This window comes from Leucoraja erinacea, chromosome 14 (assembly GCF_028641065.1).
Source record: "Leucoraja erinacea ecotype New England chromosome 14, Leri_hhj_1, whole genome shotgun sequence".
Classification (NCBI taxonomy): domain Eukaryota; kingdom Metazoa; phylum Chordata; class Chondrichthyes; order Rajiformes; family Rajidae; genus Leucoraja; species Leucoraja erinaceus.
The window spans coordinates 39447245-39474923 of NC_073390.1; the positions used below are offsets into that span (position 1 = coordinate 39447245).

At 46.3% G+C, this 27679-nt stretch overlaps 1 protein-coding gene across 4 annotated transcripts; it reads left to right on the top strand.

Annotated features, from left to right (window-relative positions):
• On the top strand, positions 1 to 27447 carry tmem44 (transmembrane protein 44). 4 transcript variants are annotated; one of them, XM_055646216.1, is made up of 12 exons: positions 1 to 353; positions 3810 to 3936; positions 6850 to 6937; positions 10230 to 10387; positions 11429 to 11515; positions 14626 to 14796; positions 17997 to 18140; positions 20605 to 20709; positions 22536 to 22715; positions 25615 to 25647; positions 27059 to 27143; positions 27307 to 27447. In XM_055646216.1, exons 1-12 carry the CDS (start codon positions 208 to 210, stop codon positions 27393 to 27395), a joined length of 1413 nt encoding a protein of 470 aa, XP_055502191.1. In that variant the 5' UTR covers positions 1 to 207; the 3' UTR covers positions 27396 to 27447. The 4 variants fall into 4 exon arrangements, with proteins under 4 accessions (XP_055502191.1, XP_055502193.1, XP_055502192.1 ...); XM_055646218.1 differs by lacking the exon at positions 22536 to 22715; XM_055646217.1 differs by lacking the exon at positions 25615 to 25647 and having other exon boundaries at positions 2 to 353.
• Positions 27448 to 27679: the final 232 nt, after the last annotated feature.

Genomic DNA, 27679 nt, shown 5'->3' on the forward strand with positions numbered 1-27679 from the left:
TCGTCATTGCAGGAAGGGAGCGCTGGGTGGGACAGAGCCGGCGGGATAAACAGCGAGCGGCGGGGCAGACAGAGAGCGGCGGCCGTGCCCGGGACTCGGTCTCCAGACCCCGTCTACATTCCCCCGCCCCCCTGCACCCGGAGCGCTTGTAATCAGGGTCCCGGGCGGAGCTGGGAACTGGCTGATGTTTGAGGAGATGCGTTGAGGATGGGAGCCGCCTCTCTTCTCCCCCACCCCAGTCTCCCCGGCCCGGCTCCCCCCGGGACTTGGGGCGTCTGGGTGCAGGAGCGGCTGGGAAGCTACCTGGCGATCTGGGCTGTGTCTCAACTGCTGTGGGTAACCGCGCACATCATGTGAGTACTTCAACTGGTGGGGGCGGGGGGGAGATATGGGGTTGGTTTGATGTACAGTGAGGATTAGCAGAGAGCCGCGCCGCTTATCAGGGGAAGTTTCACTGTGTACCGAAACGGAACAGTGGAATTCTTGCTTCAACCCGCATAACAGGTTTGTAAACACAGCACAGGACTCAATAGATAGCATTAACAAAACATTCAATACATTAAAGAAAACTCTAGTTGAAAAACAAAACAAACCCCTAAGTCATGAGTCAGACAGAGTGCTGGAGTAACTCAGCGGGTTAGGCAGCATCTGTGGAGAACATGGATAGGTGATGTCTCGGGTCGAGACCCTTTCTTGACTGGAAGTTTTACCCATTCCTTCTCTCCAGAGATGCTGCATGTCCCGTTGAGTTACTCCAGCTTTTCGTGTCTACCTTCGGTTTAAACCAGCATCTGCAGTTCCTCTCTATCCAAGTACTTGGTGAAACTGAAGGAAGTAGCGAGTTTAGTTGGAGTTTGCAGTGTTCAAGAGCCTGATGGTTGTTGGAAAGAAGCTGTTCTTGAACCTGGAGGTCACGGTTTTCAGGCTCCTGTACCTTCTTCCCGATGGTAGCAGCGAGATGAGAGCGTGGCCAGGGCGGTGTGGGTCTCTGATGATGCTGGCTGCCTTTTTGAGGCAGAGCCTCCTGTAGATCCCTGTGATGGTGGGGAGGTGAGTACCCGTGATGGAGCGGCCAGTGTCCACCACTCTGTAGTCACCTTTGTTCCTGGTTGTTCGAGTTGCCATGTTATATCAAAATGAACTTTATTTGTAATAAAACATAGAGAATAGGTGCAGGAGTAGGCCATTCGGCCCTTCGAGCCTGCACCACCATTCAATATGATCATGGCTGATCATCCAACTCAGTATACCGTACCTGCCTTCTCTCCATACCCCCTGATCCCTTTAGCCACAAGGGCCACATCTAACTCCCTCTTAAATATAGCCAATGAACTGGCCTCAACTACCTTCTGTGGCAGAGAGTTCCAAAGATTCGCCACTCTGTGTGAAAAAAGTTTTTCTCATCTCGGTCCTAAAGGATTTCCCCTCTATCCTTAAGCTGTGACCCCTTGTCCTGGACTTCCCCAACATCGGGAGCAATCTTCCTGCATCTAGTCTGTCCAACCCCTTAAGAATTTGTAAGTTTCTATAAGATCCCCCCTCAATCTCCTAAATTCTAGCGAGTACAAGCCGAGTCTATCCGGTCTTTCTTCATATGAAAGTCCTGACATCCCAGGAATCAGTCTGGTTAACCTTCTCTGCACTCCCTCAATGGCAATAATGTCCTTCCTCAGATTTGAAGACCAAAACTGTATGCAATACTCCAGGTGTGGTCTCACCAAGACCCCGTACAACTGCAGCAGAACCTCCCTGCTCCTATACTCAAATCCTTTTGCTATGAATGCTAACATACCATTCGCCTTCTTCACTGCCTGGAAGATATATTGGAAGAGGAAGGATGAGGACCCACAATCCTGTTTATATCAATGGGACGAAGGTGGAGAGAGTCAATAACTTCAAATTCCTGGGCGTGTATATTTCCGAAGATCTTTCCTGGACCCAGCACACTGATGCAATTGTAAAGAAAGCACATCAGCGCCTCTATTTCCTGAGAAGATTCTGAATGTCAAAGAGTATTCTCCTGAGCTTCTGCAGGTGCACAGTAGAGAGCATATTGACATGGCTGCATCGAGGCCTGGTTCGGCAACTTGAACATCCAGGAGCAGAAAAGGCTGCTAAAAGTTGTGACCACTGCCCAGTCCATCATCGGCTCTGACCTCCTCACCATCAAAAGTCTGTCGTAGTCGCTGCCTCAAAAAGGCAGCCAAAATCATCAAGGACCCACACCATCCTGGCCACACACTCATCTCAGCACCGCCATCGGGAAGAAGGTACAGGAGCCCTGTGCAGTGTTATCAAAGCCATAAGGATGGCACAGCTGGTAGAGTTGCTGCCTAACAGCGCCAGAGATCTGGATTCATTCCTGACTACGGGTGCTGTTTGTACAGAGTTTGTACATTCTCCCTGTGACCGTGTGGGTTTTCTTCAGGAGCTCCGGTTTCCACCATGTGTGGTTTCCCATCATGTGCTACAGCTCTTTAAGCAATGTTTGCCTTGTGTGAGTCGCACCCATGCTGATTTCATGCACAGTTTCCCCAGTAGCATCATTCAGTATTTACTGTAACTTGGGACGAAGGAGTTGCTAACCATTTGCCTGTCACTTACAACTAGGGCGGCACGGTGGCACAGCAGTAGAGCTACTGCCTTGCAGCATTAGAGACTTGGGTTTGATCCTGACTACGGGTGCTGTCTGTACGGAGTTTGTACGTTCTCACCGTGATCTGCGTGGGTTTTCTCTGAGAGCTTTGGTTTCCTCCCACACTCCAAAGACGTGCAGGTTTGTAGGTTAATTGGCTTGGTATAAATGTAAATTGTCCCTAGTGTGTGTAGGGTAGTGTTAATACGCGGGGATTGCTGGTCAGCACGGACTCGGTGGGCCGAATGGCCTGTTTCCGCGCTGTATCTCTGAACTAAACTGGTAATGAGGTTCATTCCAATTTGAGTTAGTGTGAATAAAGCATGAACTCGGAGACCTCCCTGGTGAATGGTCATGGCTCAATTAGTGTGATGTATTTGGAATATAGAGCAGAACAGTACAGCACAGTTACAGGCCCTTCGGCCCACAATATCCATGCCCAACTGGTAGCCAAGTTAAACTAATCTCCTCCCCCTGTACATGATCCAAACCCCACATTTCCCTGCACATCCATGTGTTCATCTAAAACCCTCTCCAACGCCACGATCGTATCTGCCTCCACCACCACCCCTGGCAGCGCGTTCCAGGCACCCACCACCCAGAGATAGATCAATTCTTGATTAGTACGGGTGCCAGGTGTTGTATGAAGAAGGCAGCAGAATGGGATTTGGAGGGAGAGATAGATAATAGACAATATGTGCAGGATTAGGCCATTCGGCCCTTCGAGCCAGCATCGCCATTCAATGTTTTCATGGCTGATCATCCACAATCAGTACCCCGTTCCTGCCTTCTCCCCATATCCCCTGACTCCACTATCTTTAAGAGCCCTATCTAGCTCTCTCTTGAAAGTATCCAAAGAACCGGCCTCCACCAGGCACAGAATTCCACACTCACAACACTCTGTGTGGAAAAGTTTTTCAGCCATGATTGAACGGCGGAGTAGACTTGATGGACCGAATGGCCTAATTCTACTATCCCGTATGACCCTGTGTGTATAAAAGTTGCCCAGTATATCTATAAACGTTGCCCCCTCTCACTCTAAAGCTGTAGGTAATGCCCAGGTGAATCGTGCCTGTGTTACAGACGCACCTTCACACTGCAGCGATGATCAAACAGGTGTGTCTTTCCTGCTTGTTCCTGGAGTTGCTGCAGTCACTGTCTTGTTTAATTCCAGGATGATCTATTTCCGTTGCAAACGGAGTCTTTGGAAGCACGAGTCCTTGTTTTGTGTCATCTATGCTTTTCTGGGCAATGTGTGCAACATGCTTGGGGCACTTCTGGCAAATCAGCTGAGTATCCAGGTGAGTGATTATCATTCATTAAATCTCCACTTGGTTTCCTCTCCCTTGATCCTTTTCCACAAGATTTCTCTCGCCAGTTTCTCCAAGAACCTTTGTTTCTAGTTTCTCCAAAACCAGTTCCACTGCCTTTGTTTTCCTTATCACAACTCCTTCTGATTTAAGTCTTGTTTTGGCAAAGAAACATTCAGTCATTTCCTCTTCCTCGTGGAGCTCTTGCTGGTTATGACAATTAATTATTTTGTTTCTGGAGCAGACATTTTCTCTTCAGAAGCTCACAGATCTTGGATTTATTCTGCTAACTGTTTTGGACACAGATGTACTGATAACTGGTTGATGTGAAAGATTGGGTGTGTATGTTAAGAAAATGTAATTACCAACTAGAAGCTGGAAGTCAAACAATGACGAGACCACGTACAGGAAGAGATAGACAGCTTGGTAACATGATGCCAAGACAACCCCTCCCTGTATTGGCAAGATGAAGGAGAATTAAAGCACGTTCTTTTCGGAAAGAGATGAGGAGAAATTTCTTTAGTCAGAGGGTGGTGAATCTGCAGAAGTCTTTGCTGCAGAAGTCAGTGGATATTTTTAAAGCAGAGATAGATATATTCTTCATTAGTACAGGTGTCCGGGGAGAAGGCAGGAGAATGGGGTTAGGAGGGAGAGATAGATCAGCCATGATTGAATAGCAGAGTAGACTTGATGGGCCAAATGGCCTAATTCTACTCCTATCACATGATCTTATGAGCTAGTTACTGACTTCAGGAAACAAGTGGTATACATGCCCCTGTTATCAACGGTGTTGAAGTGGAGATGGTCAAGAACTTTTCAGATCCCAGGCATGTAGTTGTCCTGCACCAACTACATTGAAAACACACCCATGCCTTTACTTGCTCAGAAGACCAAGGAAGTTGGGCATGTCTTCACTGGCTCTTGCCCAACTTCAATAGATCTACCATAGAAAGCAGCCTATCGGGATGCATCACAGCTTGGTTTTGCAACAGCTCTGCCCAAGACCACAAGAAATTGCACAGAGTTGTAGGTGTAGCCCAGTCCATCACAGACCACACTCCCCACCATTGTAGATGTAGCCCAGTCCATCACAGACCACACTCCCCACCATTGTAGATGTAGCCCAGTCCATCACAGACCACACATAGAAACATAGAAAATAGGTGCAGGAGTAGGCCATTCAGCCCTTCGAGCCTGCACCGCCATTCAATATGATCATGGCGGATCATCCAACTCGGTATCCTGTACCTGCCTTCTCTCCATACCTCCTGATCCCTTTAGCCACATGGGCCACATCTAACTCCCTCTTAAATATAGCCAATGAACTGGCCTCAGCTACCTTCTGTGGCAGAGAGTTCCAAAGATTCACCACTGTGAAAAAGGTTTTTCTCATCTCGGTCCTAAAGGATTTCCCCTCTATCCTTAAGCTGTGACCCCCTTGTCCTGGACTTCCCCAACATCGGGAACAATCTTCCTGCATCTAGTCTGTCCAACCCCTTAAGAATTTTGTAAGTTTCTATAAGATCCCCCCTCAATCTTCTAAATTCTAGCCAGTACAAACCGAGTCTATCCAGTCTTTTTCGTATGAAAGTCCTGACATCCCAGGAATCAGTCTGGTTAACCTTCTCTGTACTCCCTCTATGGTAAGAATGTCCTTCCTCAGATTAGGAGACCAAAACTGTACGCAATACTCCAGGTGTGGTCTCACCAAGACCAAGTACAACTGCAATAGAACCTCCCTGCTCCTATACTCAAATCCTTTTGCTATGAATGCTAACATACCATTCGCCTTCTTCACTGCCTGCTGCACCTGCGTGCCTACTTTTAATGACTGGTGTACCATGACACCCAGGTCTCGTTGCATCTCCCCCTTTCCCAATCGGCCACCATTCAGATAATAGTCTACTTTCCTGTTTTTGCCACCAAAGTGGATAATCTCACATTTATCCACATTATACTGCATCTGCCATGCATTTGCCAACTCACCCAGCCTATCCAAGTCACCTTGCAGCCTCCTAGCATCCTCCACACAGCTAACACTGCCTCCCCAGCTTCGTGACATCCGCAAATTTGGAGATGTTGCATTCAATTCCCTCGTCCAAATCATTAATATATATCGTAAATAGTTGGGTCCCAGCACTGAGCCTTGCGGTACCCCACTAATCACTGCCTGCCGTTGTAGATGTAGCCCAGTCCATCACAGACCACACTCACCACCATTGTAGATGTAGCCCAGTCCATCACACAGACCACACTCCCCATCATTGTAGATGTAGCCCAGTCCATCACACAGACCACACTCCCCACCATTGTAGATGTAGCCCAGTCCATCACACAGACCACACTCCCCACCATTGTAGATGTAGCCCAGTCCATCACAGACCACACTCCCCACCATTGTAGATGTAGCCCAGTCCATCACACAGACCACACTCCCCACCATTGTAGATGTAGCCCAGTCCATCACACAGACCACACTCCCCACCATTGTAGATGTAGCCCAGTCCATCACACAGACCACACTCCCCACCATTGTAGATGTAGCCCAGTCCATCACACAGACCACACTCCCCACCATTGTAGATGTAGCCCAGTCCATCACACAGACCACACTCCCCACCATTGTAGATGTAGCCCAGTCCATCACAGACCACACTCACCACCATTGTAGATGTAGCCCAGTCCATCACACAGACCACACTCCCCACCATCAACTCAATCTACACTTCACGCTGCCTCGGGAAAGCAGCCGACATGATCGAGGGAACTTCCTTGAGCCTGCCCAACATTCACTTCCCCAGTCAGCAAACATGGACACCTCGACCCTCGTGCTGTTCAGGCAGGGCACAGGTAAAGAACACTTCTTTGAGAAGACTAATACTTTGTCCCTTGATCTGTTTGCAGGTTTTTACAGCAGCTTATATGGCAGCCGTGGACATTCTCCATTTTGTGTTGATTCTGTTCCCCGTTTGTGGCTCAAGGTCAAAATCAGGTAGAATCAGAGTTTCTCCAGCATTTTTTGTCTACCTTGGATGTAAACGTAGATGAATGAATGAATAGGTTTATTGGCCAAGTATTCACATACAAGGAATTTGCCTTGGTGCTCCGCCTGCAAGTGACAACATGGCACACAGTGACAGTTAGGAATGATACGCAAAACATTAAACATTAATAATAAAACATTATTGATTAGATGGATTGGTTAGGAAGGTTGCGGATGACACCAAGATTGCTGAGGTCACAGACAGTGAGGAAGGCTGTCAAAATATACAGCGGGATATCGATCATCTACAGCAAGGGGCAGAAATAACAGGAAATAACAGGATGAGTTCAGGAGCTCAAATATAAATTGAAAATATATAATTAATTGCGCGACCCCTAACCAGTATTGATGTATAAAGGGATCTTGGAGTCCAAGTCCATAACACCCTGCAAGTGACCACACAACTAGACAGAGCGGCGAAGAAGGCATACGTTACGCTTGCCTTCATCGGTCAAGGCTGGAAGTCCTGATGCAGCTTTATAGAACTTTGGTGAGGCAGCATTTGCAGTATTGTGTGTAATTCCTTCATTCTGTGGAATTCTCTGCCTCAGAGGCTGGTTCTATGGATGCTTTCAAGAGAGAGCTAGATAGGGCTCTTAAAAATAGGAGGATATGGGGAGAAGGCAGGAACGGGGTAATGATTGGGGATGATCAGCCATGATCACATTGAATGGCGATACTGGCTCGAAGGGCCGAATGGCCTGTTCCTGCACCCTATTGTCTAGTCTATTTTCAATATTTTTCTACTGTCAAAGATGGATAGGAGGAGTTTTGGGGATATGAGCCAAATGCAGGCAAATGGGACTAGTCTAGAATGCCGTTGTTTCTGCTTGTTCATGTTCCACTGAATTCATTTCCACAAACCGCGACTCCATCCTATCCCCCTAGTCCAATCCCTCCCCACCTATGTCCAAGACACCTCACACGCCCTTAATCTGTTCAATGACCTGTTTTGCAGGCCCCCACTCCCTCATCATTATTATGGGTGTCCAGTCACTCTACACCTCAATCCTCCACTAGGAAGGTTCTTAAAGCCCTCTGGTTCTTCCTCGACTGCAGAACCAATCAATTTCCATCTACTAACACTCTCCTCCGCCTAGCAGAGCTGGTCCTTACCCTCAACAACTTCTCTTTCGACTCCTCCCACTTCCTCCAGATCCAAGGCGTAGCTATGGGCACGCGCATGGGCCCCAGCTATGCCTGCCTCTTTGTAGGGTACATCGAACAATCACTGTTCCAGCCATACAATGGCCCTATCCCCAAACTCTACCTCCGCTACATTGATGGCTGTATCAGTGCTACCTCCTGCACCCATGCAGAACTCACTGACTTCATCAACTTCATAATTAATTTCCATCCTGTACTCAAATTCACTTGGACCATCTCCGACATCTCCCTACCGTTTCTAGATCTCACCGTCTCCATCACAAGGGACAGATTATCGACTGACATCTATTACAAACCCACTGACTCCCATAGCTATGTAGACTACACTTCTTCCCACCGTGCTTCCTGTAAAGATTCTATCCCCTACTCCCAATTCCTCCCTCTATGCCGCATCTGGCCCCAGGATGAGGTTTACCATACCAGGTCATCGGAGATGTCCTCATTCTTTAGGGAACGGCGGTTCCCCTCTTCCATTACAGATGAGGTTCTCACTAGGGGTCCTCCTCGATATGCAGCTGCAGCTTGCTCCCCCCCAGCTCCGCTCTTGCCCCCCCCCCCCCCCCCCCCCCCCCCCCCCCCCCCCCCCCCCCCCAATCGTAACAAGGACAGAGTCCCCCTTGTCCTCACCTTCCTCCCCGTCAGCCATCACATACAAGATATAATCCTCCAACACTTTCATCACCTCCAACGGATCCCACTACTGGCCACATCTTCCCATCTTCACCCCTTTTCTGCTTTCCGCAGAGATCGTTCCCTCCGCAACTCCCTGGTCAACGTCCCTTCCCACAAAAACCACCCTCCTCTCCCCTAGACCCCGTCCAAGGACCCAAACAGTCTTTCCAGGTGCGGCAGAGGTTCACTTGCATCTCCTCCAACCTCATCTATTGTATCCGCTGTTCCTCATCTACTGTATCTACATCGGTGAGACCAAGCGCAGGCTCGGCGATCGTTTCACTGAACACCTCCGCTAAGTCCACCTTAACCAACCTGATCATCCGGTGGCTCAGCATTTTAACTCCCCCTCCCATTCCCAATCTGACCTTTCTGTCCTGGGCCTCCTCCATGTCCAGAGTGACGCCCAGTGCAAATTGGAGGAGCAGCACCTCATATTTCGCTTGGGTAGTTTACACCCCAGCGGTATAAACGTTAACTTCTCTAATTTCAAATAACCCTTGCTCTGGAGGACAACAGAGGAGGATGACTGAATTCTGGAGCCTTCCCTCACAGTGGAAACTTTGATCCCGCTGTGTGGGGATGTCTGTGTTAAAAACTATTGTGTTCTGTGCTCTTTGTTATTCGTATGGCTGTATGGCGACCACACATTTCACTGGACCAATTGGTACATGTGACAAATAAATGTCTCTTGTATCTTGTATCTTTCCCTGTCTCTCCATCCTCTCCCCCTTCCTAGTTCTCCCACCAGTCTTACTGTCCCCGACTACATTCTATCTCTGTCCTGCCCACTCCCTTGACATCGGTCTGAAGAAGGGTCTCGACCTGAAACATCACCCATTCCTTCTCTCCAGAGATGCTGCCTGGCCCTCTGAGTTACTCCAGCATTTTTTTTGTCGGCAAGCTTTCACAGTACAGTTACTTATTTTAAAAGACAATTGGACAGATATGTAAGAAATGCCATTACAGAAGTCCCAACTCTTGTGACCAACACCCTTCCCAATGAAGGGCAGCATGCCAAACAGCTTCTTCACCACCCTGCCCACTTGACCTGCCACCTTTAGGGACCCCCAGATATGTCTGTTGTGTACATTATGGCTTCTGCACTGAAGCCTCTGTCATCTATCAAAGGAGGCAACTAAAGAGAATTAGAAAAATGTAAGTTAGTCAAGAGAAGAAAGTTTTGGTTAATTCCCCTGCGACTACCCGATGCCATTCCAGTGAGTTGCATCATGCAGAATGCCCGTGTACACTTGCGTGTTTTGCCCATGTACACTTGCGTGTTGACGACATATGTTGTACCCATGTACACTTGCGTGTGGCACATGTGTGTCATGCCCTGTGCTTGGACTACAATGGTAAGGGAAGGTTCTCATCTCTCTCATCCTGTTTTCACGCTCAGGGCGATCGAGACGCAGGAGGAAGAGGAAGGGACGGACTACTCTGCTCCTAGTTTGCCTGCCTTTTGTTGCGGGCACAGGTTACTACCTGTGGCCTTCTCCTGTTGGTCTGGTGGATGTCCATGGCCCAGGGAGGAAGTTACTCACCTCGTTACTTCAGGTAAAGCGTGCGTGGTGGTCAGTGCCCACGGGCTCGCCAGATCGCAGGTGAAACCTGCCCCTGGCCCAGCTATGCAAGTGGCCGTCTGACAAAGCAGGCCATCAAAGTGTGAAGAAGTTGCTTCCGACTGTACTGTGACCAAGCTTAAATATTGTACAGGGGAAAGATCTGGCAGTGATCCAGGATACTTCACAGGGTGCTTAGAATATCAAGTAGTCCACATCTTATCAACAACACACTTTGTGTTTTGCTTTGAACAAAGTGTGAGCGGGGTGAATTACAAAGTGGTGAAAGAACTCATCAGGTCAGGCAGCATCTGTGGAGAAGATGGACAGATGGTATTTATGGATTGGAACCGTTCTTCAGCCACTTGGGTGCTGAGGGCAGCGTGATGGCCGATCTGTTGCAGGGACGGGTCACCGAGGTGTACAGCATGTAAACAGGTCCTTCGGCCCATCTCGTTCGTACATGCCCACCAAGTTGGTACACAGAGCTAGTTCCATTTGCCCGTCCATAGCTCTCTAAACCCATGCTGTCCATATATCTTCTGTCTACTCTTCTATCGCCTCCCCTGCTACAGACTGCCCTTGGAGTGAAGTCGTTGCCCTGTGACGTGCCTCTTCCATGAATGGTTTTATTTATTTAACGGGCAGCACGGTGGTGCAGTGGATAGAGCTGCTACCTCTCCGCATTGCTGACCCGGGTTCAATCCTGTCCTTGGGTACTGTCTGTATGGTGTTTGCACGTTCTCCCTGTGGCCGTGTGGGTTTTCTCCGGGTGCTCCGGTTTCCACCCACATTCCAAAGACGTGGGTTTGTTGGTTAATTGGCCCTCTGTAAATTGTCCCTAGTGTGTGTAGGAGCAAACTAATGTATGCAGATCACTGGTCGGCACGGACGCGGTGGGCCGAAGGGCCTGTTTCTGCGTTGTATCTCTACACTAAACTAGTGTACAGGGTGGTCACTGGTCGGCAATGACTCGGTGGGCTGAGGGGGCTGTATCTGCGCTGTATCTCTAAACTAAACTCTGATTTATTTATAGGATGGCACAGAAATCATTGGATATGCACTGGGTGTGACTGCGATTTTAATTGGCTGGACATCAAAGCTACCTCTTGTGATAAAGGCGGTAAGTGGAAGCAGAGGGGGGGGGGGGGCCCCGACTGTCGCCATAACTTTGTTTCTCCATGAAGTGGGATTACTAAATACAGTGCAGTGTATCACCACCTGTCCATATGATCTTTTTATACTTGATCTTGAGGCTATGTCTTTTTCTGTGACTTGTCTTCAAGTAGACCAGGGTGGCACGGTGGCTCAGCGGTAGAGTTGCTGCCTCACAGCGCCAGACAACCGGGTTCCATCCCGACAATGGGTGCTGTCTGTACGGAGTTTGTACGTTCTCCGAGATCTTTTGTTTCCTCCCACGCTCCAAAGACTTACAGGTTTGCAGGTTAATTGGCTTGGTGTAAATGTAAATTGTCCCTAGTGTGTGTAGGATAGTGTTAGTGTGCGGGGATCGCTGGTGGGTGAGGCCTGTTTCTGCGCTGTATCTCTAAGCTAAACTAAACTAAACTAGATAAGGTTAATCTGACTTTATCTAGTGTCAGACACTTTACGGGTGTCAGAGGTTTTGGGGAGAAGTCAGGAGAATGGGGTTAGGAGGGAGAGATAGATCAGCCATGATTGAATGGCGGAGTAGACTAGATGAGCCGAATGGCCTAATTCTGCTCCTATCACATGATCTAACTGCAGGCGAATGAAGTCTCTGTCCCCGTGATGGGGAGTGGACAATAGTTGAGATTGTCTCTGGTCTTCTGCAGTAACTTGCCCACTTGGTCAAGTGTGTTTAATGGTCATGTGTACTGGCAAGAGAACAATGATGTTCTTACAAGCTGGAGCTTTACAGGCCCATTAATGCAATCACACACAAATAAATATATATATATATATATGATCATCAAAACGATGCTGAATGAATAAATAATATTGGGTAACAATGAAGTCAAGTCACATTTATATAGCACATTTAAAAAACAACTCTCGTTGGCCAAAGTGCTTTACATTTGTTATAAGAATAGTATAAACAAACAAACTACATACATATATACATATAGCCCTCGCTCAGTGGACGTCAGGAAAGGCTTGGGAGTCCATAGTGTAACCAACGACACAGTCCATAGAGCATACATGCAACAGTACAGCCCAGGAACAGGCACTTCAGTCCACAATGCCTGTGCTGTACAGTTGCTTGCAAAAGTTTTCATATTCCTTGAACTTTTCCATATTTTGTCACGTTACAACCACAAACGTAAATGTATTTTATTGGGATTTTATGTGATAGACCAACACAAAGTGGTGCATAATTGTGATGTGGTAGAAAAATGATACATGGTTTTCAAATGTTTTTACTATAGAAAACTGAAAAGTGTGGCGTGCAAAAGTATTCATCCCCCCCCCCCCCCCCCAAGTCAATACTTTGTAGAACCACCTTTCGCTGCAATTACAGCTGCAAGTCTTTTGGGGTATGTCTCTACCAGCTTTGCACATCAAGAGACTGAAATTTTTGCCCATTCTTCTTTGCAAAATAGCTCAAGCTCAGTCAGATTGGATGGAGAGCGTCTGTGAACAGCAATTTTCAAGTCTTGCCAGAGATTCTCAATTGGATTTAGGTCTGGACTTTGACTGGGCCATTCTAACACATGAATATGCTTTGATCTAAACCATTCCATTGTAGCTCTGGCTGTATGTTTAGGGCCGTTGTCCTGCTGGAAGGTGAACCTCCGCAGTCTCAAGTCTTTTGCAGACTCTAACAGGTTTTCTTCCAAGATTGCCCTGTATTTGGCTCCATCCATCTTCCCATCAACTCTGACCAGCTTCCCTGTCCCTGCTGAAGAAAAGCATCCCCACAGCATGATGCTGCCACCACCATGTTTCACAGTGGGGATGGTGTGTTCAGGATGATGTGCAGTGTTAGTTTTCCGCCACACATAGCGTTTTGCATTTAGGCCAAAAACTTCAATTTTGGTCTCATCTGACCAGAGCACCTTCCTCCACATGTTTGCTGTGTCCCCCACATGGCTTGTGGCAAACTGCAAACGGGACTTCTTATGGCTTTTTTTCAACAATGGCTTTCTTCTTGCCACTTCCATAAAGGCCCGATTTGTGGAGTGCACGACTAATAGCTGTCCTGTGGACAGATTCTCCCACCTGAGCTGTGGATCTCTGCAGCTCCTCCAGAGTTATCATGAGCCTCTTGACTGCTTCTCTGATCAATGCTCTCCTTGCCTGGCCTGTCAGTTTAGGTGGACGGCCATGTCTTGGTAGGTTTGCAGTTGTGCCATACTCTTTCCATTTTCGGATGATGGATTGAACAGTGCTCCGTGAGATGTTCAAAGCTTGGGATATTTTTTTGTAACCTAACCCTGCTTTAAACTTCTCCACAACTTTATCCCTGAACTGTCTGGTGTGTTCCTTGGGCTTCATGATGCTGTTTGTCACTAATGTTCTCTAACAAACCTCTGAGGCCTTCACAGAACAGCTGTATTTATACTGAGATTAGATTACACACAAGTAGACTCTATTTACTAATTAGGTGACTTCTGAAGGCAATTGGTTGCACTGGATTTTATTTAGGGGTATCAGAGTAAAGGGGGCTGAATACTTTTGCACGCCACACTTTTCAGTTTTTTATTTGTAAAAAAATTTGAAAACCATGTATCATTTTCCTTCCACTTCACAATTATGCGCCACTTTGTGTTGGTCTATCACATAAAATCCCAATAAAATACTTTTATGTTTGTGGTTGTAACGTGACAAAATGTGGAAAAGTTCAAGGGGTATGAATAATTTTACAAGCCACTGTACATGATGCCAAGTTAAACTCATCTCCTTGGCTTGCATGCGATCCATAGCCCCTCCATTCCTTGCTATGATAGACGATCACAGTTGCTGGGGTTAGTGTTGTGCGGTGTTCAAGAGGCTGATGGTTGTTGGGAAGAAGCTGTTCTTGAACCTGGAGGTCACGGTTTTCAGGCTCCTGTACCTTCTTCCCGACGGTAGCAGTGTGATAAGAGAGTGGCCAGGGTGGAGAGGGTCTGTGATGATATTGATCATTATTATGTTGGAAACTTTCTACAGTTCACATTCTGACCAACAGCTTTTCCCATTTATTATATATCAAATGTTTTTTTTTATGATATTAACATTTGAAATGATTTTTTTCTTCCCACTGAATATCAGTCAAAGGGGCAGATTACCGACTGCGTCCAAAAGAGTTCTCTGATCATGACGATGTTGGCCAGCGTGTTCTACGCAGTGGCCATTCTCAGTTGGGATAAAACGCCTGCATACATCATGCGAGCTGTGCCCTGGCTGCTCATCTACCTAGGAGGGGCCGCTGTGGACATCTCTGTATCCTTCAGACACCATCTGTACACAAATGGAACAGGAGGTGGGATTCTTTGTCACACAAGGCTGTGGAGGCCAAGTCAGTGGATATTTTTAAGGCAGAGTTAGATAGATTCTTGATTAGTACGGGTGTCAAAGGTTATGGGGAGAAGGCAGGAGAATGGGGTTAGGAGGAAGAGATAGATCAGCCATGATTGAATGGCAGAGTAGACTTGATGGGCCGAATGGCCTAATCTACTCCTATTCCTTATAGAAACATAGAAAATAGGTGCAGGAGTACCGGCCATTCAAGATGATCATGACTGATCATCCAAAATCAGTACCCCGTCCCTGCCTTTTCCCCACATCCCTTGATTCTGTTGAAACATTCTCTCTTGAATACATCCAGTGAATCCTTCAGTGGCAGAGAATTCCACAGATTCACAACTCTGGAAAAAAGTTTTTCTTCATCTCAGTCCTAAATGGCCTACCCCTTATTGGGCATAGTTGAAAATTGATATGTTGGAACAATGTGTTTTGACATTTTTGATTCAACAGTGAAAGATGTACTTTAAAAATGTAGGAACGTTAAAGAACTGCAGATATAGACACAGAGTGCCTTTCATTTCACTGCACATCTCGTATGTGTATGTGACAAATAAACTTAACTTGACTTGAGTGCTGGAGTAACTCAGTGGGTCAGGCAGCATCTGTGGAGAACATGGATAGGTGACATTTCACATAGTGCTGGAATAACTCAGCAGGACAGGCAGCATCTGTGGAGAACATGGATAGGTGACGTTTCACAGAGTGCTGGAGTAACTCAGCGGGACAGGCAGCATCTCGGTGAACTCGGATCGAGGCGGGATGGGGAGAGAGAGAGAAAGTCACATGAGATCCTTTGCTACAACTCCTCCCCCTTCTGTCATGGGGTAGACTGTGATTGTGATTGTGATCACAGCACTGTGAATCGAGGAACAGCACTGCTCTTCCTCAAAGCCCATCAACATTTCCCTTTATTCCCTGTGCTGGGAGGAACTGCAGATGCTGGTTTACACTGAAAATAGACCCTCTTACTGGTCTGACACTTTTGTTTATGCTTCATTGATCCTTGTGGTATGGAGGGTGCCACATCCCAACCTGTCTCTCAGCAAACAGGTTTCAGAGATGGGTGGGAAGGTAGCACTCTGTACACAAGGCAGAGATTAATTATATATTGGATTCAGTAGAGATGATTTGTTCATAATCCTTCGTTCTGCTTTAGATGAAAACAACTTCTCCACAGCAGCTCTCTATCAAAATCCATCTCAGTCTTTCTTTGTGTCTATAATCTGTTATAGAGTCATAGAGTGATACAGTGTGAAAACAGGCCCTTCAGCCCAACTTACCCACACCAGCCAACATGTCCCAGCTACACTTGTCCTGCCTGCGTTTGGCCCATGTCCCTCCAAACCTTCATACAGCAGCTCTGGAGCATGGAGTAAACATTAGAAAATCATAGAAAAATAGGTGCAGGAGTAGGCCATTCGGCCCTTCAAGCCAGCACTGCCATTCAATATGATCATGGCTCCAAAATCAGTACGCCGTTCCTGCTTTCTCTCCATATCCCTTATCCATTCTACTTGTTACATCCTCACAACATTTCAGAAGATTAGTCAAGCATGATTTCACCTTCATAAGTCCATGCTGACTGACCGATCCTGTCACTGCTTTCCAAATGCGCTGCTATAACATCTTTAATAATCGACTCCAGCATCTTCCCCACTATCGATGAAAGGCTAACTGGTCTATAATTCCCCATTTTCTCTCTCCCTCCTTTCTTAAAGAGTGGAGTTACATTGGCTACCCTCCAGTCCACAGGGACTGATCCAGAGTCGAGAGAACATTGTATTGTATTGTATATCTTTATTGTCATTTCCTGAGTATTCGCATACCCAGAGGAAACAAAAAAACGTTTCTCAACCAGTGTCCATTCAGTGTGCATGAAAAATAAATAGAAATAAAAAATACATGTATCATGAACAAATTTAACACTCTACTAAACATTCAACAGGCGTTCCGACCGGCAGCGGCACAACAGTGGCTCTGCTGCAGTGTGTCCAGGTTGGGGGTTTGTGCGCGATACTTGGCAGGGGGCAAAGTCCATTTAGCAGTCTTATAGCCTGTGGGAAGAAGCTGAGGAGCATCCTGCTGGTTTTGCAGCTAATGCTCCTGTACCTCTTCCCAGATGGCAGGATGGAGAAAATGTCATGCGATGGGTGGTAAGGGTCTTTAATGATGGAGATGGCTCTGCTGATACATCTCTTCCGGTTGGAAAATGATCACCAATGCATCCACAATTTCTAGGGCCACCTCCTTGAGTACTCGGGGATACAGACCATCAGGCCCTGGGGATGTATCTACCTTCAGTCCCAACAGTTTACCTAACACCATTTCCTGACTAATGTGGATTCCCTTCAGTTCCTCCCTCCCACTAGATTTCCGGGAGATTGTGTCTTCCTTAGTGAAGACAAAACCAAAGTACTCGTTTAACTGTTCTGCCATTTCCTTGTTTCCCATTATAAATTCACCTGTCTCTGACTGTAAGGGACCTATATTTGTCTTCACTACTTTTTTTTTTAACATATCTAAATAAACTTTTAGTCGGTTTTTATATTCGCCGCAAGCTTTCTTTCATGCTCCTTTCCCCCCTCTGAATTAACCCCTTTTTCTTCCTATGTTGAGTTCTAATTGTCTCCCAGTCCTCCGGTTTGCTGCTTCCTCTGGCCAATTCCTCTGCCTCTTCCTTGGATTTAACACTCCCCTTGATTTCCCTCGTCAGCCACGGTTGAGCTGTCTTCTCTGTTTTATTTTGTCGCCAGATAGAGATGAACAATTTTTGTAGTTTAAATCTTTGCCATTGCATCTCCACCTCAACCCTTTAAGTATAATTTGCCCGTCTATCCTATCCAATTCCATCTCATAACTTCAAAGTCCCCTTTCATTAAGTTCAGGACCCTAGTCTCTGAATTAACCGTGTCACTCTACATCCTAATGCAGAATTCCACCATATTATGGTCACTGTTGCCCAAGGGGCTTTGCACAGCAAGATCACAAACTAATCCTTCCTCATTACACAATGCCCAGTCTAGGATGGCCTGCCCTCTGGTCGGTTCCTCTACATATTGGTTTAAGATTCTTTGAGTTGGTGAACAGTTGCAGATTTCCTTCACCAATCCTGCAAGGTGCTGTACCTGCTGTGCCTGCTGAGGGATAAAGGCACTCGGCAGAAGTGGGGATTAGAGATGATGGTGGAATCAGACACCGCCTCCCTGCTGGCACCACCTGGCCAGCAGGGGGCAGACGATGAGCTGCAGACTGAGACACAGGTAGGTGAATAAATCATGTCTTATTATTATATATATTATGGGCACTCTGAAGAAGAGTCTCGACCCAAAACGTTATCATTTTATTATTAAACTTTATTTCAGAATCAAGGTCCAGGCAAGAGATGACATTACATAAAATACATTGCATATAATGTATGATTGTCTACTGTCTAAATAAATAATAAACTGGCCTCCCCCTCCCCCCCGATCATTCTTCATTTATCACATCAATTACCTTCTGCTTAACGACGTGGCAGCAGGAATGTTAGCAGTGGCACGGTGGCACAGCGGTAGAGTTGCTGCCTCACAGCGCCAGAGACCCAGGTTCCATCCTGACTGCGGGTGCTGCCTGTACGGAGTTTGTACGTTCTCCCCGTGACCTGCGTGGGTTTTCTCCGGTTTCAATAGACAATGGACAATAGGTGCAGGAGTAGACCATTTGGCCCTTCGAGCCAGCAGCACCATTCAATGTGATCATGGCTGATCATCCCCAATAAGTACCCCTTTCCTGCCTTCTCCCCATATCCCCTGACCGCTATTTTTAAGAGCCCTATCTAGCTCTCTCTTAAAAGCACCCAGAGAACCTACTTCCGCCGCCCTCTGAGGCAGAGAATTCCACAGACTCACCACTATGAGAAAAAGTGTTTCCTCATCTCTGTTCTAAATGGCTTACTCCTTATTCTTAAACTATGGACCCTGGTTCTGGATTCCCCCAACATCAGGAACATGTTTCCTGCCTCTAGTGTGTCCAAGCCCTTAACAATCTTATATGTTTCAATGAGATCCCCTCACACCCTTCTAAACTCCAGAGTGTACAAGCCCAGCTGCTCCATTCTCTCAGCATATGATAGTCCCGCCATCCCGGGAATTAACCTTGTAAACCTACGCTGTACTCCCTCAATAGCAAGAATGTCCTTCCTCAAATTAGGGGACCAAAACTGCACACAATACTCCAGGTGGGCTCTGCACAACTGCAGAAGGACCTCTTTGCTCCTATATTCGATTCCTCGTGTTATAAAGGCCCACATGCCATTTACTTTCTTCACTGCCTGCTGTACCTGCATGCTTAATTTCATAGACTGATGTACAAGGACCCTCGGATCCCGTTGCACTTCCCCTTTTCCCCATTTGACGCCATTTAGATAGTAATCTGCCTTCCTGTTTTTGCTACCAAAGTGGATAACCTCACATTTATCCACAGTAAACGTCATCTGCCATGCATCTGCCCACTCCTCCAACCTGTCCAAGTCATCCTGCATTCTCATAGCATCCTCCTCACAGTTCACACTGCCACCCAGCTTTGCCATTCGGAAAGGGACCCGTTAATCCCTAATCTTTGTTTCCTGTCTGCCAACCACTTCTCTATCCATGTCAGCACTCTACCCCCAATGCCATGTGCCCTAGTTTTGCTCACTAGTCTCCTATGTGGGACCTTATCAAATGCTTTCTGAAAGACCAGGTACACTACATCCACTGGCTCTCCCTTGTCCATTTTCCTAGTTACATCTATAAAAAATTCCAGAAGATTAGTCAAGCATGATTTCCCCATCGTAAATCCATGCTGACATCCAATCCTCCTGCACTCGAAAGACGTGCAGGTTTGTAGGTTAATGAGTTTTGATAAAAATTGTAAATTGTCCCTTGTGTGTCTGATAGTGTTAGTGTGCAGGGATCGCTGGTCGGTGCGGACTCAGTGGGCCGAATGGCCTGTTTCCGTGTTGTATCTCTAAAATCTAAAGGTAAAGTCTAAAGCTGAGTTGCGACTGACACTTCCCGGCAGTTGACTTTATTCGTGTCGGATAAGATGCCCGATGGATAATTTCATTAGAGAGGGAAGGAAAATGCTTTGTTTTGCTTGTTATCCACTGGTCATTATCTGGCCTACCGCAGTGGTGTCGTCTGCAAACTTGTAGATGTAGTTAGGGCCAAATTTGGCCATGTAGCTGTGAGTGTACATGGAGTATAGTAGAGACTGAGACAGACAGCATCTCTGGAGAGAAGGAATGGGTGACGATTCAGGTCGAGACCCTTCTTCATTTAGATTGGCTTGTTGGTCAGTGCGGACAGGGTGGGCCAGACTTCGCCCACCAAATTATTTATTACAATGAACTAGTTATTAATTAGGTGTGTTGTTGATTATTGTATATATATTTATATCTGTGTGTTATTGAGTTAGTGGGCGTGTTAAGCTGCAGCAAGTACGAGTATAATAGCTTCATTGTCAGTGTGCTTGTTCCATGTACACATGGCAATAAAACACTCCAGACTCTTCACAAAGAGTCACTTGAAGTGGTAAATATTATGATTTAAATAAAGTAATTTCATTTCTTTGGGGGATTTTCATTCCTAGTCCAATTTTAAATGAGATGTATTCATCTTGCCATTGTAAATATAATTGAGCTCCCTTGTTGGTTACAGCTGAGAGTAGAATAGACGTGAGATAATTGTTTGTGATTCCCTGCAGAGCACGGACTGGGTGCCGCTCAACATACCTCAGAACAACAGATACCTACGCAAGATGGCAGAAATAGGCCACTACCTGGATCTGAGCATTGAGCCCGTTCAAGAGGTGAGAAAATAACGTGTCGGAAGGAACTGCAGATGCTGGTTTACGTCGGATAGTCACACAATGCTGCAGTAACTCAGCGGGACAGGCAGCATCTCTGGAGAGAAGGAATAGGTGATGTTTCGGGTCGAGACACTTCTTCAGACAGAGTCAGGGGAGAGGGAGACTAGAGATATGGAGAAGGGTCTCGAACCGAAATGTCGCCTATTCCTTCACCCCATAGATGCTGCCTCACCCGCTGATTTTCTCCAGCATTTTTGTCTACCAGAGAAATGGAAGGGTGAGGTGTGAAGACGACAGATCAAAGCAGACTCTGCTCAAGGAAAGTGTAGAATGGATCATTGTTGGTTGAGGGGAATGTGACAAGGAGGCCTACAATCTGTGAAATGTAGTCAGTACAGGTACCACAGTGAAACTAGTCGGAGAACTAGGGTGGGGAAAGCACGGGTTACTTGAAGTTAGAGACATCGTATTTATACTGCCGGGTTGTAAACTGCCCGTGCAATAGGAGGTGGTGTTCCTGCAGCTAAATACACACACTGACTCCTGCACTGAAAAATGTTGGTGGACTGAACTTGTAATGCTGTTGTAGATTGTTGCCACGCCTGCCTGTACTTTCCTGCATGCTAAATGCACCTGTAATACCGGGGACTTTTGTGAAGCTACAGACCGGCGAGTGTGTAGAACAAGGGGTGTCGGAAAACTTGTCACCACTATCTTTCAATGTTCCAACTGTGTTACCAATGGGGAAGTATTTATGCAGAGCGGAATGCCAGAGTAATGATCTCGGAGTCAATCTCAACCCCAACCACATCTTCAGGGGGGGGGGGGGGGGGGGGGGGGGGGAAGCTTTTATTGTCATTATTTCATTTTGCTTTAGGTTACGATGGGGATACAGGAAAGTGCAGGTGTTGGAATCTTGAGCAAAATACGAAGTGCTGGAGGAAATCTGTGTGTCAGGCGGCGTCTGTGGGGGAATGGGCAGACGATGGAACAAAGCCAGACTAGGTCAATAGACAATAGGTGCAGGAGTAGGCCATTCGGCCCTTCGAGCCAGCACCTCCATTCAATGTGATCATCCCCAATCAGTACCCCGTTCCTGCCTTCTCTCCATATCCCTTAACTCTGCTATCCCTAAGAGCTCTATCTAACTCTCTCTTGAAAGTATCCAGAGAACCGGCCTCCACCGCCCTCTGAGGCAGAGAATTCCACAGACTCACAACTCTCTGTGTGAAAATCTCTGTTCTAAATGGCTTACCCCTTATTCTTAAACTGTGGCCCCTCGTTCTGGACTCCCCCAACATCGGAAACATGTCCTGACCCAAACTTTATCCGTGCCCGTCATGATCTTGTTCACCTAAATAAGGTCACCCCTCAGCCTCCAACGTTCCAATGAACACATTCCCAGCCTATCCACCCTCTCCCTGTAACTCAAGACCACAAGCCCAGGGACTTCCTTGTAGATTGTTGCTTCTGCTTTATTTAACCTTTATTCATTAAATGCCAATTTGAACCAACGTTGCTATAACCAAGATATCACTGAATGGAAAAAAAAAGTGGCACAAGACTTCGGACACACTTATAGAAAAGGCTTTGTTACTCTGCATCTTTGATGTTGTTGTAGATATTATTTCAATCCCAATAATTAATCCATTTAATTCATGTATTATTAAAAATTAGTAAATGGGGAAGTGAAATTGGATCACAAACACTTAAAATGAACATTTGTTTGTTCATTTTTATTTGTTTCAAATTCAGTTTGATTGCAATCCTGATCTTGACAATCGGCAGTCGTTAGCTGTGTGAGCTGTTGCTGTTTATACTTGTAGATTGGATTTGGTATTAAGAGATTACCCGGAGATGGGCAGATATGTATTGGGAGAAAGTCTAAAATGGACGGCTTGCTTGTCCATGAGCCTCCAACATTCCCTCCACAACACGTCATCCACGCAAATGTGCCGTCTTCCTGCAGCTCATCCGATGACACTTCCATCAGCTCCGAACTTGAAGTAAGTACTGTGTGTTCATTCTACAAGAAACAGATTGTCCTTGAGTGTCATCTTGCACCATTCCACTACTGCCATACTTTGTCCTGGGGTCTCAGTTCAGTCTGCCCACCTTTATGCAATGCTGGAGGCTGCAGTGTTAAAGATGGGGCAGTGGGATATGTGAATGACATCAGTTTGTGGGTTTTCAGGTAGACACAAAATGCTGGAGTAACTCAGCGGGCCAGGCAGCTTCTCTGGAGAGAATGAATGGGTGGTGTTTCGGGTTGAGACCCTTCTTCGGACTGAAGGTTTTCAGTTTTAGTTGAAGTTTGCTGGCTATGAGGTTGGGCTGAATTTGAGAATTGAATTGGATTGGATTTGTAACGGTTGCATCGTTTGGCGTTTTTTTTTTTTTTTTTTTTTTTTTATTTTATTTATTAGAGGTAAGTACAATACAGTGGTACCTTTTTTCAGGTGCCAAATATATGTTGACATGATACATTCTCTGTACAACTTCATTTTTTTTTTTTTTTTAAAGAAAGAAATGCGAGAGAAAGATAATAGAGAGTAGAAAAACGTGTAGTGTGTATAAAAAAAAAGAAAGAGATAGTGAGGAAGAGAAGAAAGAAGAAGGAGCAGGAGAGAGATTAGCAAATAGGAGATAGGAGATGAGTTTTTATATTGTTGATCATCTTTCACCCAGACCTGAAACAATTGTTTTTTACGATAGTTGCACCACATGAATCCAAGAAATCAATAAATGGAGACCAACTCGTTAAGAATTGATCTTGTTTATCTATTAGGAGGAGTCGTATTTCTTCAAGATGTGCTGTGTCCAACATATTTATAATCCACATTTTGAGCGTTGGTATAGTTGTATTTTTCCAAAATTAAGTATGTTTTTTTGCTATTATCAACGTTGTTAGTTAAGGGGCAGAATTATGTAACGATTCCTGTTTGAGGAACACTTCCTGTTTGAACAAATCTTTTGGATTACCATTTTGAAGATTGTAAGTTTCATCTCCATGGACGGCTATTTCATCATCTTTGTGTTGTGTTGTTTTATATTAAATTCATTTAGTTTTGACTTCATTTCTGTTTGAACAAATAATATATTCCCAAATGCAAATTTGAATTGAATTGAATTGAATTTCCTTTATTGTCTTTCAGACCTTTCAGTCTGAACGAAATTTCGTGCCTGCAGTCATACATACAATAATAGGCAACAGAACAGACAGTAAACACAAATTAACATCCACCACAGTGAGTCCACCAAGCACCTCCTCACTGTGATGGAGGCAAAAATCTTAGGGCTGCAGTCTCTTCCCTCCTCTTCTCCCTCTGCGCTGAGGCGATTCCCCACCGGGCGATGGTAAATCAGTCCCGCGGCTCACTGAGCTCCGCGAACGGGCCGGTTCAAACACCGCGGCCCGGGGTGGTTGAAGCTGCCGCCCTCCAGTCCAGCGGACACAGCTGTTGACGACGTCGACCACTGGCCCGCGGCCGAACCCCAGACTCAGGCCGCCGCCACCAGAATGCCGTCTCAGCCACCGGAGCACCGTTCCAGCCCCGAGCCGGGTCGCCCTCACGTGAACGTCTCAGCCCTGCGCCAGGCCGCCCTCGTGGGAGCGCCGTTTCCCTCGTGGGAGCGCCGTTTCCCTCGAGCTGGGCCGCCCCGACGGGATCGCCGTTACCCTCGGGCTGGGCCGCCCACACGGGAGCGTCTCAGCCTCTCGCCAGACCGCCCTCACGGGAGCGTCACAGCCCTTCACGGGAGCGCCGTTCCAGCCCCGAGCTGGGCTGCCTTCACGGGAGTGAGCCCAGGGCGAGTCCTGACAGGCTGCCTCCGGAACCTCGAGGTCGCCACCTCCGCCATTAGGCCTCAGCGCAGACGGAGGCAGAGAAGGGGGATACAACAAAAAAGTCGCATTCCCCCGAAGGGAGAGACAGCAAGCCCTGTTTCAACCCCCCCCCCCCCCCCCCACACATAAACACAGCCTAAAAAAAAACAAAAACTTAGCTAGACAAAACGAAAAAAAACAACACAAAAAAAAAAAAAAAACAAACGGACTGCAGGCGAGCCGCAGCCGTTCACCAGCGCCGCCACTTCCGGATTTGTGCTGATAGCATGTTTAATTTTCAAATTTAATTAGTTTTTATTTATAAAATCTAGTGATGATATTAATTTTCTAAATTGCCAAACATACAGTTCACAAATATTTGGATTTTTAATCTGTGTTGTTTCATAAACAACAAATATTTAATGTTGACTTCTGATCATCTCAATCTCGTGCAATTCCCACTGGCCAAACAGAATGAAATGTGGTGATTTATATGTTTGACCTGGATCCCGAGTGTGGTTCTTACATGGAACGCAGTTACTCACATAATCACCACCTAGATCAGGACAACACCCAAATACAACTTTTCCACACACAGGGTGGTGGGTGTATAAGACGAGCTGCCAGAGGAGGTAGTTGAGGCAGGGACTATCAAACATTTTAATGACATTTAGACAGGTACATGGATAGGAAGGGTTTAGTGGATTTGGACCAAACATGAGCAAATGGGACTAGCTTAGATGGGACATCTTGGTTGGCGTGGGCAAGCTGGGCGTGGGCAAGCTGGGTGTGGGCAAGCTGTGCGTGGGCAAGCTCGGCTCTATGACTCCGAATGTGGGGAACATTCTGTCTGCGTTGACTAATCGGAATTCCTCATGGACAAGCACTTTGGAAAATATTCAATTGAGATTGTGAGTTCACAGTGGGGTTTCTGGGGTTCTGGGATAAACTAGGGTGCAGCTACTGTTATGCTGAGTTCCAGCTGTGTTTAATGTCACTGAAATGTCATCTGGCTGTGAATCTGCGTTGAAGGTGCTGACCACAGTTGTTGAGTTCTGTTGATGTGTTTTACTCTGCAGCAAAAGTACTTGGAGGCCCTAAATTCAGAACAGGTATGAACCGATACAACTGCACTCGATACTAACCTAACAAAGGGGCAGCTTTCCCCTCCCGATTGTGTACGAGAAAGCTTTGCTGCTCTTTATGAATAAGCTTCATTCATTTTTTTTTTAAGAAATAAGGTTGATTGTCAAAACAAAAAACTTTATACAGTCTCGGCGAGTGAGAAACTACTGTGACTGTTCAATGTCCATCCATGGGAAATTGCTTGGAGCCATTTCTACACAAATAACAGCAATGCACAAGAAATAAAAGGCCAGTCCCACGATGATTTTTATTCGACAACTGCCGGCATCTTTGACTGACGTATCAGGTCACCGAAAAAGTCGCGGCGTGACGGCGTATTGACACGCGGTGTTTCCTCGACATTTTTTTGTCGCCGCTGGATTTTGAAAATCTTTCGGCGACCCTGATACGTCAGTCAATGACACCGGCTGTTTGTAAAGATGATGCCCATCAGTTGATGCCAGTGCTTTCTTTGTGACCGTATGTGCTGGTACTGTCCACTGGCACCTATAAATGTTTCAAACCAGATCGCGGACTAGATTCACACTGCCTCAGCTAATACTGCACCTGCTTGTCTGCTTACGATAAACGGATTTATAACATTTCATTTTATGAGATTCTGGACTTTTTCAAGCATGAAGAAAATGCTTGAGAGAAGTTTTTCATTTTCATAATTTTATTTTACACGTGCGATATTTAAAAACTCCATTTATCCAAAGCTGTTTCAGTGTGAGTATTTTTCATGGTTTATAAATATTTGTATATTAAATTATTTCAATTATTTTAAACAAACTTAAATCATAAAATATGCACATACGGAATACAAAACAGTATATGGTCCCCATTACATTCACAGATCACCCAGTTTCTGCTTTCACAGTGTAATCCTTGACAGGTGAGACACAAAATGCCAGGTGTCTACCAGCACCTGCAGTTCCTTCCTGCACATTATGTTTGAGGTGTGGCCAATTCATGAACACGTTCCATGTACAAGACATCTCTGTCATTTGTGGCCACCTGAGACAATGTCCCTCGTCGGGTGTCTGCAGTGTTTTACACAGCGCCCCGCTCTCAGTGGCCAGGTGAGTGAGCCTTAGACTGCAGTGCTTCCCCAGTGGCTGCACCTGGCTAGTACCCCCCCCCCCCCCCCCCCCCCCCCCCCCCCCCCCCCCGCACACATTCCTCAGCTCTGCACCTGGCAGCCATCAGCCTTCACATGGGGTTTGTCCACTCAAGTTAGCAGCTGCTTCTTAAAGCCGAATGTCTTGGACTGTATGAGAACTGTCACTATTTAAATCTCTCAAATGTGTGGCATATTTGTAGGTTTTAATGCCAAAGAATGGAACCACTTTTAATAAAGGAAGCTTCCCATTACATCGCTGTGTTTTATTTTTATAGTGGGATTTTGAAGACATGCCGGAACGTTGGAGGATGAGTAAGGAGACAGAAGAGAATTCCTTACGACACAGCCCAGGGAGTGCTGGTAAGTCAGGCAACGCACCCGTGATCAGCGCACCCGCGATCACACCCGCGATCACACCCACAATCAGTACATTGGTTGTCACGATCACGCACCTGCAATCAGTACATGAATTCTCTCTGTTCATTGCTGTTCATATCTACAATCTTCTGCCTCTTGAACACAGGAATCATCACTGAAGAGAGAACCTCAGCAATTTTGGCGCAATATGAAGAAGAGGTAAACGGGACTGGACAAAGAAAAAAAAGATCTTGATTACTTTAATGTAAATAAATGACCTTTTTTGATAAAAATGTGCATCTTTAAATGTTTGCCGATTTATTTTTTGCTTTCCTGTTGTCCACTGACCAACGTTAATATAGTTGAGCACAAAAAGCTGGGGTGACTCAGCAGGTCAGACTGCATCTCTGGAGAAAAAGAATAGGTGACGTTGAGACCCTTCTTCACACCCGAAACGTCACCTATTCCTTCTCACCAGAGATGCTGCCTGTCCGCTGAGTTACTCCAGCTCTTTGTGCCTATCTTCGGTTTAAACCAGC

Coding starts and splice junctions, on each gene's coding strand:
- tmem44 (XM_055646216.1), top strand. CDS start 208: ATGGGAGCCGCCTCTCTTCTCCCCCACCCCAGTCTCCCCGGCCCGGCT. Junction 354..3,809: donor TGGGTAACCGCGCACATCAT/GTGAGTACTTCA, acceptor GTTTAATTCCAG/GATGATCTATTTCCGTTGCA. Junction 14,797..17,996: donor GGGCCGCTGTGGACATCTCT/GTATCCTTCAGA, acceptor CAATCCTGCAAG/GTGCTGTACCTGCTGTGCCT.